Source organism: Leptonychotes weddellii, chromosome 6 (assembly GCF_054177405.1).
Source record: "Leptonychotes weddellii isolate Sample4059 chromosome 6, ASM5417740v2, whole genome shotgun sequence".
In the NCBI taxonomy this organism is placed as follows: domain Eukaryota; kingdom Metazoa; phylum Chordata; class Mammalia; order Carnivora; family Phocidae; genus Leptonychotes; species Leptonychotes weddellii.
The window spans coordinates 88038228-88056115 of record NC_138374.1 but is presented as its reverse complement, the minus strand read 5'-3'; the positions used below and the strand labels follow the sequence as shown (position 1 = coordinate 88056115).

General features: G+C 35.4%; 1 protein-coding gene across 1 annotated transcript in view; it reads left to right on the top strand.

Annotated features, from left to right (window-relative positions):
* Positions 1-17126, top strand: part of KIFAP3 (kinesin associated protein 3) — a 149087-nt gene extending 131961 nt beyond the window's left edge. The window contains exon 18 of the mRNA XM_081824584.1: positions 12251-17126. Within this exon, the coding sequence (XP_081680710.1) occupies positions 12251-12359 (109 nt within the window). The 3' untranslated portion in view covers positions 12360-17126. The remainder of the gene's footprint in view (positions 1-12250) is intronic.
* Positions 17127-17888: the final 762 nt, after the last annotated feature.

Here is a 17888-nt window from a genome sequence, read left to right as displayed (position 1 = left end):
AACTAACTTAGATATACCTATATGCTAGTTTGAAGTATTGCCTAAAACCTTATACTGCCTTATAATCTCAAAAATGAATGGTTGGTGCATTCCCATCTCCCTGAAGATTTCTCCTCATAGTTGGCCAGCTTTGCTTATAAGTCCCAGATTGTCAGGTTGGCACAACCCCAAGATAATGAACATCACAGAATGAAAATACCCTAAACACACGCATGACCTGTGCCCTTTTCAAACAGCAGTAAACCTGAGTACAGAAATGTGTGCAGTTTGGGAAGTGATGATTTGTGTGGAATAACTAAAAACCTTACCCTTGATTTACTACTTTCAAAATAAACTCACTGAATATAAAATAAGGTAAAAAAGCATATAAAGAGACATTCCTGGTATTTTTCATTCCTACATGTGTTGTATCATTTGCATCAATCATGATATAGAATCTGAAGGGTTTTGATTGAATAACCTTATTTATACAAGCAGTCTAGTCTCACGATGGTAAAAGGAAGATATGATTGGCCATGGCATTATTTTAGTGCAATAACAATTAGTTGCCTATGTGTAGGCATAAATCTCTATGAATTATGTAACAGCCCTATAAAAACAAACAGAAAGCATGGGTAAGAAGCATGCCAAGTAAGATAGAGTATCTCTTAACTGTCTAGATTTTATGGCAGGAGCCAGAATTTCATAAGTATTTTTAGGGAAGGCTCTATCATTTTCATATGTCATAACAATAACAACACCAAATATATAGGAGTCTCTGTACTGTTCTTGTAAGAGACTTGGAAGTATAATAATCTCAAGGCAGATGTTAAAAGGGATAGCCATTATTCTTATTTTACAAAAAAAAAATTATGACAGTTACAAATATAGACTGTAACAAGTTATATCATTAGAAGCAGAAATCATATCCAGATATTCTGGTTTTGAGGTCATTGCACCCCACTAACTTTAATAAAATTCAGGAGTTGTTGATAAGTTCATACTTTAGTTTTGCTAATAAACATAATTTCCAATTCTTAAATTAAGAGAGAAAAAATGTCCATGTATGTCAGTAATAGAGAAAAAAAAGTGTGCTGTTTTCTTATATTGCTTTAAAAATACCTTTAAAATATGGTAATAGGGTATAAGTTGTTAGAATCATATACTTATACATTCCAGTCTACACTGAATTTGCTTGGAATCAATGCAACATGTGCCCAAAGGGTGCTTGGCCCCATTCTGTGAAGATAATACAGAAATACCTTGTTTTGTCATCAGAAGATTACAGTCTGGTTAAACAGAATGACTTCAATCAGTCCATATCTTGACAATCTAAAATTGGCCTTAGACAAAAGTAGAACGTGAACTCATTTTTGTTTTGGTTTTGCAGACCCATAATATAACAAATGTATTTTCAAGGACAAGAGAGCTTATGAAATTTAAGAGTAGAGATTTACTTTAGTACCTGTTCTTCTAGTGATAAAATGCAATGTTGAATATTCTACAGTATACTGAGATTTTTAATGCTCTAGAGGACACTAAATAACTGAAATATTTGTCTGACCTGTAGTGATTACTGAAATTACTGAATTAGTGGCTGAAAGTATTTATATAACACTGCCCAAAATAGATGCCTTAAAATATCATAATAATGTAAGGCAATACATTTTAGTTGTATAATTAATATTATAAATATTACTTTGGATCAAATTTTCACACTTTCATGCTTAGCTATTCACTTTCAGTTTATTTAAGTATAGTTTCTATTATCCATACTTGTGCCCTCAATTTTAGAAAAATACTGCTTGGTTTGATTTTAGGTACCAAAATAAGTCTTTACTTATCAACCAGCATTTTATTTTTATTAGCCTAAAAATTATTGAGACAAATGAATAAGTAGACTATGACATAAATTGGAAACTTTACATTAAGCTTCTTATATTTGATAAGATTTTTGAGATTGGTTTTTTTTATAACAAAAACTTATCCACCTCTTATGTGAAGTAGTAAAAGAAAGTGAAAGCTTTTAAAACTATATCAAAATATCCTCAAACTGTACTATTTATTTAAGGATTTGTGAGACAAGGTTTTAACAGAAGCTTAATGTTAACTTTTCATTTCTGAGAGAGTGGTATATTGCATTCATGCTAGATAGCCATATTTACTCTGTGTCCATATGTCAGATTTCTGTCTGTTTCATAAAGAAAGATGGGGAGTTGATATAGTCCATTTTGCATAGTACTCATGATAATTTTAGATTCTCTTCCATCTCTTGAACTTGTTCATTTTGGTAATATATTATCACTTTAAGAGTCTGCATGATGCTTAAATTACAGTAACTGAGCCTGAAAAGTTTATAGTACTAGTATTAATTTTTGAATTATGCTCAAGGTCTTAGACCTTGCAGCATGTTTAGTTTCTTTTCATTTCTTATTAGTATTTTTCAGTACTTAATAGTCTCCTGCTCCCACCTCCAACAAGAACTTCTCTCTGTTCAACATCAGAAACATTTTCCTATTTGGCATGTGCTTTCTAGTTCCCCAAGCAGTATAAGCAAATTGGAAAGTTCAGCTGTCATTCTTGGAAGGTCATAGATCACACTAGCAGCCTGAGTAATCCAAGAGGTTTTAAGTATCATAGCATTTAGTTTAAAGTGAAATTTGCTCTGACAGGGCTGGCAGACCAATAGGAAAAAGAAATATTTGTGCTTGGAGAAGTGCATATGTAGAGACCAAGAGTATAACTGATGGCTGGAAGTGATTTCAGTCTAAAAAAACAAATCATTAAGAGAGTGCATAGGGGTAAAATACACAGTTCATATTTTAAAGAGTCTCAAAATGAACCAGCAACTAAGGTTAGCATTACATAGTAATTAGCTGTGGTGTTCAGGCTTTAACTCACTCAGTACCAGACAGTATGGTTAAACTATCACTGTGAAAACATTGCTACTTATGTTATATTCTCTACTTTAAGCCTACAGCAGTAATTTTTGTACCTTAAAAAACCAAGGTATTATGACAGATTATATAAATGTTGAACCAGTAACAGACAAACAATTATTCAAAGGAGGTGCTAATGACTCAGTTTATTGACCTAGGGGTTACTTAAGCAGCTCAGTAACTTCCCTTAACATTTGGTGGTATGAAATGAGGCATTGCTTGATATTATAGAACTGCCAGTTTCAAGAAGTCCTTGCACTTAATTGAAGAAACGTAAGTTAAAGATGACTAGATGGTATACTTTCATTAAAAGAATTATTATAGAAAGTTTGAGACCATTATAGCTTTGAGTAAATATCACTTCAGCTTGATAATCACATCTGACAGCTTCCATTAGGTACCTATGAGAGTATTTTTTCTGTTAATTGCTACAAATTAGGAAAAAGAAAATATCTTCTCATGGCTCCAATTATTTCTTTCAAGTCATTGTTCTCTTCAAGCAAGCCAGTTCTGAGTCACAGGAGTACAAGGTTGATATATTCTTTTCTTGAATGTGCAGGGCAGAATAATAAGAGTAAAATGGAAAGGACTTCCAGCAAGATGATAAACTGAGCTGACTTAGAAGTGCCCCCATATAGATATATAGAAAAGATGGATAAAATGTAACAAAAATTTATAATTCATGGCCAGATTCACAAAGATAAGAAATGTACCAAGTCACACACACTAACCACCCACAAGAATATATTGAACTAGATATAGGTTATATAGTATAGGAAAATGAAACTGAATTCCCTGAAGCCTGGAACTTCCATGGGCTGCCTTTTTCTCATCATTGAAAAAAAGACTAGATAATCTTAATTCACAAGCCTGGAAAAGTGACCAAAACTTATCTTCTGCCCCAAGACCCTAGGTTAGGAGGATAGTCGTCCAAGGGAAAGAGGAATCACAAGCTTTCTCAATGTGCATGAGTGGGTTCAGAATTTATTCATCTAATTCAGGGAACCCCAAATCAAGAAATTATCCTTAAAATTGTTCCAGGACAAGACCCCGGGGATTCCTGGGGTCTTGATATATTATAAACAAATACAGAACCTCTCTGTAGAAATATTTCCAATTTCAAGGGCCAACAGACAGGCAAAAATAAGTGAATAAATTAAAAAGCCTGAAGTTGAACACAGTAAAAAATTGTAAAGCTCATGAAGAAAGGACTGTCATGAAGTTGAGTTGTCAGGTACCAACAGTAAGAGAGGGTGCCCAAGAACTAGAGTTAATAGAAGAGTCTCAATTACACTATAACATTTTTAAAAATAAAAAGGAATTTAGAAAATTCATGCAATGGTATAATATGAAAAAGTACCAACTATAATATCTCCACATAAAAAAATAAAATAGCCCCTGGAGATGGGTTAAACAACAGATTAAGATGCATTATAAGAGAAGTGTGAATTAAACGAAATTAGAGGAGCATCAGTGAAATGGAATTTCTTTACCATTTGGAATAAATCAGTGACTATTTTACACATGCTTCTTCCATCATTACTACAAATTAGTTTTTATCTGAAGCATCTTAGTATAGTAACTAAATTGAAAGGATCTGTCCCCAAGGTGGTATATTTCCCCTAAGAACTGACAGATGTCTTTAAAAAAATTTTTTTTAATAAATTCCAGATGAATGCTCTAAATACAGCCTCCCACTGCTCATATCACTTGCCCTTGATTTTTGGAAAAATATTACTTGGTTTGATTTCACTAAAATGTGATTCTTTAAGATTCATTAGCCATTTAGTTTTATCATGATAAAAGGAAAATTGATACTCATGTATATAAAAGATTAAGAATAAAAACTAAATGGAAAATGACAGCTAAACTTGATCTATATTGGTAAAGCTCATCAAAAGACTACTTAATTGTGCTCATCTACTCACTAATACAAAGGCTCAAGTTCACTAAGTAACACCCTTCAGCAACCTAAAATAAATATGTATTACGTACAAATTTATAGAAACAAGATGCTTTTGACAGGTTCAATGAAAATTTTAGAAGTTGTCGTATAGTTGTAGTACCTTAACAAGCACATGCATTACATCTTTCCATGTCCAAGATGATCAGCATCTTCCATTTTCATAGGCCCCCACATTCACAAAACTTTTTTGCATGTGAATATTCCTATTTAGCTCTAACTAAATTATTTCACATTTGTAAGAGGAGAACACTGAGTATATGAGAAAGCAATGGAAACCACATTCTGTCAATGTTAAATATGCTCAAGAATTTAAATTTGATAAAACTTGCTTTAAAACTTTGTAAATGGTACTCAGTGATAAGACAAGCTCTCCATCTAGTGGTTGGTTTATAAATTACAAGCATTTAGATCTCAATTTAAGACATCTAATGATAGGTATAATTTTATAGGCATCTCATTCTATCTATACTTCTCTTGTTACTATGTATAAGAATTTCAATAAAAAATGTTCTCTTCTGCCAGAATAGTTCAGCCCTACCTATTGAATACAAAGGCGAACTACTTCTACAGTCTGATTTCATCTACCTGGAATACCACAGCCTCTTAGTTATTTGATGAAGCGTACAGTAAAGGGACAAAATTGTTTCATTCCAATTAACTATAACCTCTAAAATTTCAGCCAGTTTTGAAATTCTTTTCCTTCATTCTCAAATGGTAAAAGTATAGGGACGCCCAGGTGGCTCAGCTGGTTAAGCATCTGCTTTCAGCGCAGGTCATGGTCCCAGCGTCCTGGGATCGAGTCCCACATGGGGCTCCCTGCTCAGAGGGGAGCCTGCTTCTGCCTGCAGCTCCTCCTGCTTTGTGCTCTCTCTCTCTCTCTCTGGCAAATAAATAAATAAATAAAATCTTTTTTAAAAAAATGGTAAAAGTATAACTAAAAAACCCATTTCAAAAGAGAAAAGATACCATTTCTGTCAGGAAAGGTAGCATATTTGATTGTTACCGCTGCCGTTACCTCTACAGGCTCTCATTACTTTACACACGGACAGCCATAAATTCTCTTAAATGTTCCCTGTGCTTTTGTCTCTTAACACCCGTAGTTACCACAGTTATCTTGGTAAAACACAGAAGTAAGTTTTTCCCATTTTTAAAAAGCAGAGACAACTCTCCAAAAGTGTATAGTTAGCATGGCATATGAAGAGCTTTCAAAATCTAGTCTTAACCTCCATTTCTAGCCTTATCTTCTGCCACTTGCTTTCACTATAAACCTAAGACTTTAAGCATAACAGACCAGTTGCTATTCTTTAGCTCCTTCTCTCTCTTGCTCAGGCTGCCACATTAGGAGTTCTCTCTCTTCACCTCTGAAGTCCTGCTTGTCCTTTTAGATTCATCCATTCATACAATAAAATACTTTTTGAACGCCGGCTCCATGTCAGATACAAAGCTAGCTGCTAGTGATATAGCAATTAATAAGACAGTGACAGTCTTTACCCCTTTATGTATTTTCTATGAAAGTACTTTCATAGAAAATAAAGTAAAAAGATATATAAATAAAAATAGATATAGTCAGGAAGTGACAGATGCATTAAAATAAAAGTATTTTCAGGGCACCTGTGTGGTACAGTTGATTAAGCGTCCGACTCTTGGTTTCAGCTGGGGTCATGATCCTCAGGGTCGTGAGATTGAGCCCCGCATTGGGCTCCGCACTCAGTGCAGAGTCTCCTTGGGACTCTCTCCCTCTCCTTCTGCCCTTCCTGCCACTTGCTCGCTCACTCTCTCTCAAATAAATAAATAAATCTTTAAAAAAAAAAGTATTTTCTTTAAAGACTTTCTAGCACCCTAGATTCGTTTGTAACAATATATACATACCTCTAATATACTCTCACCTTATATTAAATATCTGTTCCTCTTCTATTCTTCTGTAGTAATTTATAAATGTACTAGGGTAATACAACATATTATGGGAATTTTGTTCCATGTTTAGTTGCCTCCAATCCATGCTCAAGGACCATGTCTTATTATTGCCTTCCCAGTACCACATTTTTTTTTTTAACATTGACTGTCAACACTATACATAACACATTGTAGGAACTCATGTACTATTTGGATGGATGGATGGATGGGTGGATGGATAGATGGATACAAAGGATCCATTACATTGCACTACTACAGTTTCATAATACTAAATTTCTCATGACAAATTATAGTTAAGCTGAAATTACTCTGATGATCAATTTATAATCTTAGGAAAATAAAAATACTGATTTTGATTCTATGATCAATATATTGGAACAATTGATAAAAAGAATGAACTGTTCTAGAAAGCTATTATAGGATCATTTCATGCAGCTCTATAATATCCTGGAAGGCTTCCTCTGAAGAAAGTTAGCCTATGTTAAGTCCTTTCACTTGATAATCCCAAAAGAATTCCAGCCTTCAGTATTATCCTATGGATCACAAAGATAGGTAGTTAATAAGAATCACTACCCTCTATCAATACAAATATATTTATAAATATAAATATTGTCATAAAGGTTTTTATTTTAGGGAGAATAGAATTCCTAAAGAAAGACCCAAACCAAAAAGATGAAATTCAACGTGAAAATGTGTATACACAGACACACAGCTACACACACACATACACATTCAATGTGAGCCATTTTGTAGTAAGGACTCCTTGAAAAATTTAAGATCAATGCATTTTCAGCCTACATTATTAGAGAGTTAGAAACAGGATCTCATTATATTCTATGCTGGTTTCAGACCACATAATAAGTACAGTATCACATTATTTTCACTTCTTCATTTTAAGATAAAAATTGAAAAATATCAAAGTTAGAGAGCAAATGAGATGGTAAACTTTCTAGAGAGCATGTCATGAGGATTGATTAAATGAAAGTTGTGAAATAGCCATATTAAAGAAGAATTAGATTTCTTTTGTGGTTCCAGAGGGTAATTCTAGATTTCAGATCAAGATAAAGAACTTTCTAATAGTTTGATGGGCCCATAAATGGAATGAACTGCCTTGTGAGCATTCCCATTTATGGAGATGTTCTGCAAAGAATTCAATAGACCCAGTCAAGGATGTTGTGAATGGAAGCATAGTCTAGATTATTTCTAAAAATGTTTCCAAGCCAAAGATTCTTTGAACCTATGATAAGAGAACTTGGCTTGAATTTACTTTTTATTTATTTTTTGTAACATCCTCTAATATATTCACTATTTGTTCTGCATTCATTTTGCTGACTTGGGAATTTCAAAGAAGATAAAGAGTTGTGTTGCTTTTACCTAATTTTAATAAAATAATGATAATACTTTTCACTTATGCAGCACTTTTCATCCAAGGATTTCAAAGTGCTTTACAAATATGCACTAATTAAGCCTCACAAACAGCTAGAGGTAGGTGATTTTCTTCCCTCTCTACAGGAATGTCAACTCTGGCACAGAAGTCCAATAAGAGCCTCAGAGTGCCTAGGATTCTTTACTGGCTGCCATTCCCTTTGTAATGTGCTGCATGTGAAGTATCACTTGTCATGCCTGGATTTCTTTTTCTCCCCTCTCTGAATTATTGCAAGTTTAGAAATACAATGAATGCTGTTAAAAATTTGTTTGAAGCCTTGTCACTATTATAGAAAATTCTGTCTCCTGCTTGCTGAATGCTAATTAGATTTCCAAATGTTTGTTTAAAGATAAAATCTAGATGTGATTTTATATTTGTTGTTGAATTTTAAATATAATTTTTTTACTCATGAAGAATTTGTCATTTTCCTTTCTAGGTACCCCCAAATCACTGTTCTTGGGACATAAAACTTAGTAGCAGAAGGATTTGGGGGCCTTACCTTTCCTGGTTGTCTTTTCACAACAAACAGGAACCATTTTCTTTGAACTAGAAATATATATTTTTAAGAAGAGATTGCATTTTGTTATGTTTGCTAATTTAAAGGTAAAAAAAATGATATCTAGACATTGAGGATGATGGTTAAATGAGACTACATAGTCCTATTTTAAAAGTGGTCTAGTAGTGGTATATTCTGATTTAGAGGGACACACCCTTTCTGTGTAGGTTAGGAGTACCAGGAAGAAAATATGTACATACGGAGACACACATGCAGTGTTAGATTAAATTCCAGTATAAATAGCCAAATATACAAACTCTCATCTGGAGGAGAACGGTCACACAGGGTAAGAGCTCCGTTTCCCTGGGTTATTGGGGTTCCTAGTGAGGGCCCGCCTGTGCCTTTGTACCGTGTGCTCTAAGTCCTTAGTGGATCAAGAAAGCAGAGTTTTCGCTGCCACACTTCCCTTTTACAGTCACGGTTTCTACCCCTTACATAAAGAGTCTATCTGCTCCTGCTTAAAGGAAAACTTACTATTTGCTCTCCTCATTTTGAACCAGATTCAACATTAACAAGGCTACATCTTTATTCCAAGGAAGAAAGTACAACAAATGTCCCCATATCCCAAAAGAATATCTATCTGCAGGTTTCAGCATCCTGAAAAGTCCAGTTTCACCTCTATATTAGAACCAAATAAGAGATTAAAGAATCAAGCTAACCTGTTTCAGAGTGAATTTTATTTAAAAGATATTAATTGTGTAGATATAGCTGATCTTTCATAATACAAAAGGACCGAGGACTTACATCAAAGCACCATCCAAACTGGTCATAATGTTTCAGACCTTCTTTTCTTTAAACAGCAAGTTCATCTGTGATACATGATGGATAATTACAGAAAAACTCATCTTAAGAGTTTCTATTTTTTCTCCTTAAATTGTTTTCCCAAATGATATCTATGGAAGTTCAAAAAAATTTGGCCTGAACACACAGATGTCTCTGGGTGAACTGTTGACTGCATAAATAGAACTTTATTACAGTAAACTTGCAGGCTCAGAAACTCACACTCATCAGTGTTCAAGGTTTGATCCTACTTTAATTGACTTGGGGGTGCCAGTTCTTACCAACAATGTGACTAACAAATTTTTTAAAAAACAGCTGAATATCCATTTGTCAATTTACATCAGGCAGATTGGTTAATGTCTAAGTTTACCCTTTTCCATTGTCAAGCCACATAGGAATACAATAATCGGAAGTTTGCCTATCAGTCATAGAAATAAAATACAGTTTTGCAGTTTGAATGTACAATGACCTCTCAGAACCTTTTTTAAGACCCATTCCTCAATGAGGACAAGCCTGCCAAAAAGGTCAGATATTCCTTATAGTGTTATAGGTCATCCCAAGGAATTGCTTGGGTTGGTTACCAACAATTGCCTCTGAGGAACATCTTGTTCTGTGCCAACATGGCTGACAGTTTCCCTTCTGAGGATTCTCTTCTTCTTTTAGATAGAACTACAGTACTATTGTTGTGAGTTCCTCTGTAAGATGTTCTGTTTTTAAGGTGCCTTTGCATGTTTCTTTACTGATCTACTCTGCCTCTTGTTCCCAAATTCCTGAAAGCCTCTAGATTGAGAAAGACAAAATTAACTTGAGTTCAACCTAAGTCTCCTGCTATTCAGCCTGAGAAGAGATGCTAAAAAATATAAGCAGTGTCCAAAGGCAGGCAGTAAGTAGATGAAAAAGGAAGGAGTTGAAATTCATAAGCTATACAATCAACCTTTACATAATTGAGAGTTGTTTGGATACATGAGTATTTGTTAGCCTCAGTGCTTCAGGAGAAAAATGTCAACAGCCAACTTTTCCTCTAATTTTAAACTGATAAGGTGTATCTGAGTTCATGGGCTGCGTTACTTTCTGAAACCTCTTTAAAGCTGCCTCTAGAGCAATATTTCCCTTCATTATAAAATTAAAATTTCTTCCCAGGAGACCAAAGTAGGAAGGACATGCCTAAATTTTGCCATTTCAAAATAAAATTCAGACTTAAAAATTTCAACCAACTTTTAGGAATTCTAAACACAGTTTTTCATTTAGAAGGTGCCCAAAAAGTTTGTTTTCTTCAGGATCACTCACTAACAAGTGCTAACGTAAAACTTATATCTCAGAAAACCCATTACCCTGAGCCGTGGATTTACATGAATAATATGCCCTATATGTATTATAGTTACTTACATTTAGTATTTAGTCCTATCTCAGTACACACATGGCCATGCATGCACATACTTACACAAATTATTTAAAACCTTAACATTTTAATAGTTACTTCTATTGTGTTTTAACTTAATCTTATTTTGAGTTGTGAGAGGAAGTTAGCGCCTATATAATTTTTAATCATATTGAGATTTTGCTGATAAAGAAAAAGTATCTTTCCATCTAGTATACTCTGAAATCTTAAAACATTTAAATATATTTATTTTTTCCAAAGTTTGTGTTTCTCCGTTATAAATTGTTTCCTTTGATTGGAAATAAGCTCACTAGCATTCACTGCATGAGCTATGCATGAGCATGTCATAGCTTCCATCTTTGCCCGGCAAGATAAATCTCTTGTCATTTTGCTAAGTGTTGGATAATTGTCTGATCCTTAAAAAGTGCTTTGGAGAACAGATTTTCTTTTAAATTTATTAATAGATGAAAGAATACTTTTTTAGAGTAAAGTTTATCCATGCTTCAAATATCTTTATAACTCTGAAAGTTATGCTTAGGCTTCTGTTATTTCCATAGAATAAACTGAAACAAAATTTATAATTATCTTGCTGTCATTCAAAAGAAACATGTACAATTTATTTGTTTTGTTTTATTGAGGAGTCAGAGAAGAATTGCAGATCAAATCTGGCTAACTTAAATATTGTAAAAATCCTTGTCTTATTCTTTCAGTTTAGGCTTATAGTATGATTTGGCCCTAAGTGAGAATTTACTGCTAAAATTCAAAATGTGTGTCCTTATTAATAATACTATATCTTCATATGAAAAAATGATCTTATTATAAATAACAAAACTCATTTTACTACAGTTTTAGTTTTATTATTCCCTAGCAGTGTATTACTGATACTTGCTAGCACATAAAATCTTTTCATATTCTGGCATAAAAGCCATATATGAATGTAATTTATTAAAAGTTTTCTGATCTGTCCTCCTCTTTGTCTTGAATAGTACCTGATGACAGAGGTTTCCAACATTTTTAACACATTGTTAGAAGTAAATATTTATTTTGCACATATTTGTGGCTATATTAATTTAATATTATACATATTATATATATATAACATAACATATACGTGTATATTTCATATATATATATGTGTGTGTGTGTGTGTGTATACAAACACACACAAGAAAAAGGCCTAATGATAGCCACATAAATCACTTTTGCTGCTAGGAAGAGAGTACTGGAGGTGTAAAGTTCCCAGCCTCCTCTTGGCCTACATTGTGGATGGGTGATGAACAATATAACTTATCATTCCTTTTTCTCTTTTCAGCCTTGGAATGGATGGCTTTGGCCAATCAGTTGGTATTCTTGGACGCCCTGCCACAGCTTATGGATTCCGCCCTGATGAACCCTACTACTATGGCTATGGATCTCGATAAAGTCACACCTTTCCATATGTACTCTCAACTTAGAAGAAATCTGTGTGGGTTGGGTTAACTTTGAATCTTGGCTAATAATGCATGTTGATATTACTGTGGGTCTGTTTTCTTTTTTTTCCATGCTGTTAGCTACAAATTAACTCTGATCCCTCTGTCCTCTGTTAAGTACAGTTGATGTTTGACACTGTTCACTGCATCTTGATGCTGAATAACATTTCCCATGTTATTCAAAGAGACGCAAAAGTAAATGCTGAAAAGCAACCAGACTGGAAAACAAACACTACATTATGTACATTAAGTGACTAAATTTAATTTCTATTAAAAAGAAGGATAAAGTACAAACAAATTAGCGAAAGTCATGTGTTTCTATTTAATGTGTTTCATTAGGAGTTTCATGCTTATATAGGATGCATATGAATTTTCTTTTTCCCTGCCCTTTTTTCCCCTTGTAAACCCTTGAGTATTTCATGTGATGTGTGCTACTTTAAAATTTATAAAAAGAGTATCACCTTCTTTTTTCCATGCCATCTGCCTTTTCAGGGTTGCTTCCCAAAGTGAACTGGTTTTCAGTTAACAATGGAACATGTGCCATAGATTATGTTACATATGCGTAGAGTCTCTTCAGCAATTTGAATTCTTGTCTTACTGATTTTAGGTAGAAAACCTGAGACATCTGTTAGTGTACATGAAACTAGATTCATATTGGGTTTTTAGATTTTATTATTCATGAAATCTAAAATATGGAAAAGCTGTCTCACTGAGGAAAACTAAGGAACAGAATATTTTTCTCACCTGTTTCCCATTTGTTTACTTGTTTTTATAAGATCTGGGTGGTAAGAAATAGACATAATTAATAATGAATTTTGAAAGCAACTCATTAATGTTACAGTGTTGGAAATATACTTGACAAACAAAGCAAAATAAATAACTGTAATCTAGAGATATTTCCTTGAGCACCTGCTATGGAAGGAGTTATATGAGGCTTTGAAGGGAATACATAGATCAAAAATAAGACTTCTGTCCTTGAATTTTAAAACCTCCGTGATCTACTACACTATTTATTTGGCTTGATTTATATTTTAAGCATAGAATAATAGAGCTGGAAAGGGCCTTTTATTTTATTTTAAAGGTCTTATTTATTTATTTGACAGATAGAGACACAGCGAGATAGGGAACACAAGCCGGGGGAGTGGGAGAGAGAGAAGCAGGTTTCCCGCCGAGCAGGGAGCCCGATGCGGGGCTTGATCCCAGGACCCTGAGATCATGACCTGAGCCGAAGGCAGACGCTTAACGACTGAGCCACCCAGGCGCCCCTGGAAAGGGCCTTTTAAATAACTCAGTCTATCAGTGTATTTGAGAGACCAAACACTTAAAAATTTTAAATATCATAAACAGATTTTTTTAATTACCTGCTATGTATCAGGAAGTATATATGCCCCTAGGGAATATGTGAATCTAAGATACGATTTGTGTCTTTGAACTCACAACCTAACTGATCTTTCTGAAAGTATACATTCATTTGTCGTAGTTAGCATTTTAACCACAGAATATTAAAGCTGGAAAGGGCCTTTGATGCCAAACCCTGTCATACTCTTTCAGCTGAAAAAGCTGTGGCCAGGAGAGATGAAAAGACTTGCCCAAGCTTATGTATTTGGTCAGTACATGACCTGTCTCCATGTTTCCAATCCAGTAAACTCAATACTAAATATCTTGCCTTATTATTTATTATACATACAAAGTATAAACACTTGGAATAAGTGACATTAATAGAAGGATAAAGCAAACATTCTAAAGCATAACTTCCCTCATACTACTGTAAGCTGATTTTAGGAAGAATGTCACCCACAGTTCACAATGGTTCCAGGGCTGTGCTTACTGAGGCTCACGTGCACACTCACTCTCCCTGTATACTTTTTTTCATTATTTTAGGACTTCAAAAATTTTGAAATTATGAACTTTCTACTCAGGCATGAGCTGGTTTATCTTTATTTATGAAGGAAAATTTTACTAAAGGAATAAGGAAGAATATCTAAAATTCTTACATACTTCAGAGAACAAAAGGTTTTGGCCTTGGGCACTTTTAGAAATAAATATATATATATATAAATCAAATATCCTGGCCCCACTAAATTTTGACTGCAAAATTAAAGTCACATTTACTTTAATAACTAAATTGCCATGGCTTTAGGCCATGGTGTATAGCTGGAAATTATTTCTCCTCATGAGCCTTTTGCTCTTTCTGAGAGTTCCCTAAGGTGCTTTCTCACTTAGGGCCAGGAATAGCTTCCTCATGTTCTGTTTCCTCCCTTTGTCCCCTCCCTGCTGCATCTATGTTGGTCATCTTCATTAGATTAGCGCTGCCCTCCCCATGGGAGAGCCACCACTGTGTCCAGTCAGGACTTGGGGAAGAAGACACTCTCTACCCTTTCCTATCCCCTTCCAAATGTAGGCTAAGTACCTATTACCTACTTCTGCACAGCACAAGAGAACTAAAACTATACATTTTACCGTGACTTTACAGAAGCTCCAGAAATGGTACATGACATACATGGCACAGGATAACTTACCACTATTACTAGTTGTAACTACCATCAGAGCTGGCTCCAGAAGGCTCTCACTTGGCCTTGCATGGGGGGGCTTGCTCCATGCCACCAGGAGTACGCAAAGAATCTTTAGGACAAGTCTCAGGCAGATTGTCACAGAAAAGAATGGTTTTTTTTCAAACCAGCTGAAGGCCTGCTTTTAGAGTCTTTGTTTCTTGTAACAAGATTAGTTTTTACTGGCTGTCTGGTCTTCAGTCACGAAACAGAATACGAGAAATATAAACTGACTTCCTACTTTTTTCCAAGTGTTACCTGGAGGTTTTTTTCTAAATCCACCCACCTGTCTTGGTTTTTGGCAAGTCTTCCCAAATTCTATCATTGAAGATACATTGATGTTTTCAGCGAGGTGAGTTGTTAGGTCTTTTGTGTCTTTGTTGCTAGTGTAATGGGAATGTGGAAAATACTGGTATCTCCTCCGATATCAAAAAATCGCACATATATGTTCTAGCCAGTTCTTGAAAGTCTACTAAACTGAAGTGATAATGCGTTAGGCTTCAATATTATGTTCTCTTTGGAATACAGCAGAACCTCCCTACTTGTTTGGGATAAAGACTTGCCTGAAATAGAGAGGCATTAAAGAAATAACGGTGAAAAAAATCAGTAATCTGGAAGAAAAAGTCAAGAAGCTCTCTAAGAAGGCAGAGGACAAGAATGTAGATTATATAAGAATAATATAGAAGGTAAAAATCAGAGCACCAACATTTGGCTGGTTGGTTAGGAATGGTGAGCCTGGGTGACTCAGTCGGTTAAGCATTTTGGCTCAGGTCATGATCTCAGGCTTGTGGGATGGAGCCCCGTGAGCACTGGGCTCTGTGTTGGGCATGGAGCCTACTTAAGATTCTCTCTCCCTTCCCCCCCAACTTCTCCAATAAATAAATAAATAAATAAATAAAATTTTATTTATTTATTTTTAAAAAATTTTATTTATTTATTTGAGAGCGAGCGGGAGAGAAACAGCATGAGAGAGGAGAGGGTCAGAGGGAGAAGCAGACTCCCCGCTGAGCTGGGAGCCCGATGTGGGACTCGATCCCAGGACCCCGGGATCATGACCTGAACCGAAGGCAGTCGCTTAACCAACTGAGCCACCCAGGCGCCCAATAAATAAAATTTTAAAGAATTAAAAGGTACAGGACCAATAGCCAAAATAGAAGAAAACATCTCTGAGCTAAAATGGATTTTTCCCTACAATATAGTAATCATTTTTAAAAATGAGTTTGACATCTATCTTGACATAATCTAGAAAAATTCTTGAGAAAAATGAATTAAAAATTCCATAAGAATCCTGAAAAGAGATAAAATTCCTTCCAAGAAACAGACTGTCCTCAGACTTTTAACAATAAATGGCCCTAACTAACGAACATTCCCTGGCCCCAGAGTAAGGGTAACTTTACAGGTTGCATGTGTGCCTGGCAGGATTTCAGATTTGTGATGAACCAATAACTTCCTCCCCGTTTGGAATGAGAGTATCCTTGGTAATTATCCATCCCTGTCCTAACCATTGGGTGTTGGGTGGGAGTGGACAAGGGAAGGTGGCAGGTAACTTTTTGCAGTTCACAAGTCTCTGAATCAAGGGGAACCATACTAGAGGAGAACCTGAAAACCACACCCAAAAAGCCTCATTCCCCACCTGAATATGATCTTATGATGATATCTTGCACTTCAAGCCACAGCCTAATGACATAATGATATGAGACTTTTGGGGTAGGAAGTGAGCATATTCTGCATGTGAACAGAATGTTAATAATTGTGGCCAGAAGGCGATATGTATTGATTGAAAAAGGTGGTCATGATACTCTTCAGCTCTTCACATCATCAGATAGACTCTGTTTAATCATGTCTTAAATTTGGGTTCACATAATACTTTGCTTTGACCAACAGAATGTGGCAGAAATGATGTATGAGTCTAGGGCCCACACCTCAAGAAGACTTGCCACTTCTGCCTTTGCCCTTGTGGTTTGCTCCCTGAGACTGACATGCTGTGGAGAACTTGGAAGAGAAGCCCAGCCACCTCAGCTGTCTTATTAGGGCACACCTCCTCCTTGAGCTGACATGTCACCAAAACGCAGTCTTGTCAATGAGTTCAAGGAAGACCAGAAGAAGGACCACCCGGTCAATCACGGAAAGTTGATTTCTTGTGAGAAATAATAAAGTGCTATTGTTTTAAGTTTCTGAGTTTTGGGCTGATGTGGCAAGTTGTATTTTCAAAAGATGGCCACCCCCACATATTCCACCTCACATGCTCATCTTAGAAAGTAATATTGATACTCCTCCAGTTAGCAATGGAATCTATGTCCCTTCCTCTTGAACCTGGGTGGACTTTTTTTTTTTTTAAACTGTTTCAACCAATAGTGTTAAGCAAAAGTCATAAAGACTTAAGGCTAAGTCAAAGAAAGCCCTTTCAATTCTGCCTTGTTCTCTTGGAATGCTCATTCTTAAAATCAGCTGCCATGATGTGAGAAGGCCAAGCAACATGGAGAGGCCATGTTGTAGGGGCTGCAGTATGTGGCCAGAGCTGAGGACCCAGGAGACAACCAACCAGTCAACTGCTAGAGGTGAATAACCCTCCCGAAGATTCCAGCCCCCAGCTCTCGAGCCACCCCAGCTGAGGCCACATGAGCCAAGATGAACTGCCCTGCCCAACCCCTGCAAATTCATGTGCAAAAATGTCATGTTTTTTAAGCTACTAAGTTTGTGATGGTCTGTGACGTGGCAATTGATAACCAATATAAATTCTGCCAGAGAAGGATATATCCAAAGGCCTATAGAAATCCTCCAAATCACAAGTACTATGCCTTCCTCAAACCTCCTTACTTTCTCCTCACATCTATCACCATCATAAATATCTTCTGTAGACACAGAGATGATGATTTCATGAGAGTTATTACCTAAATGAAGAATAATGGAAAACAATGTACCACTCTGAAGT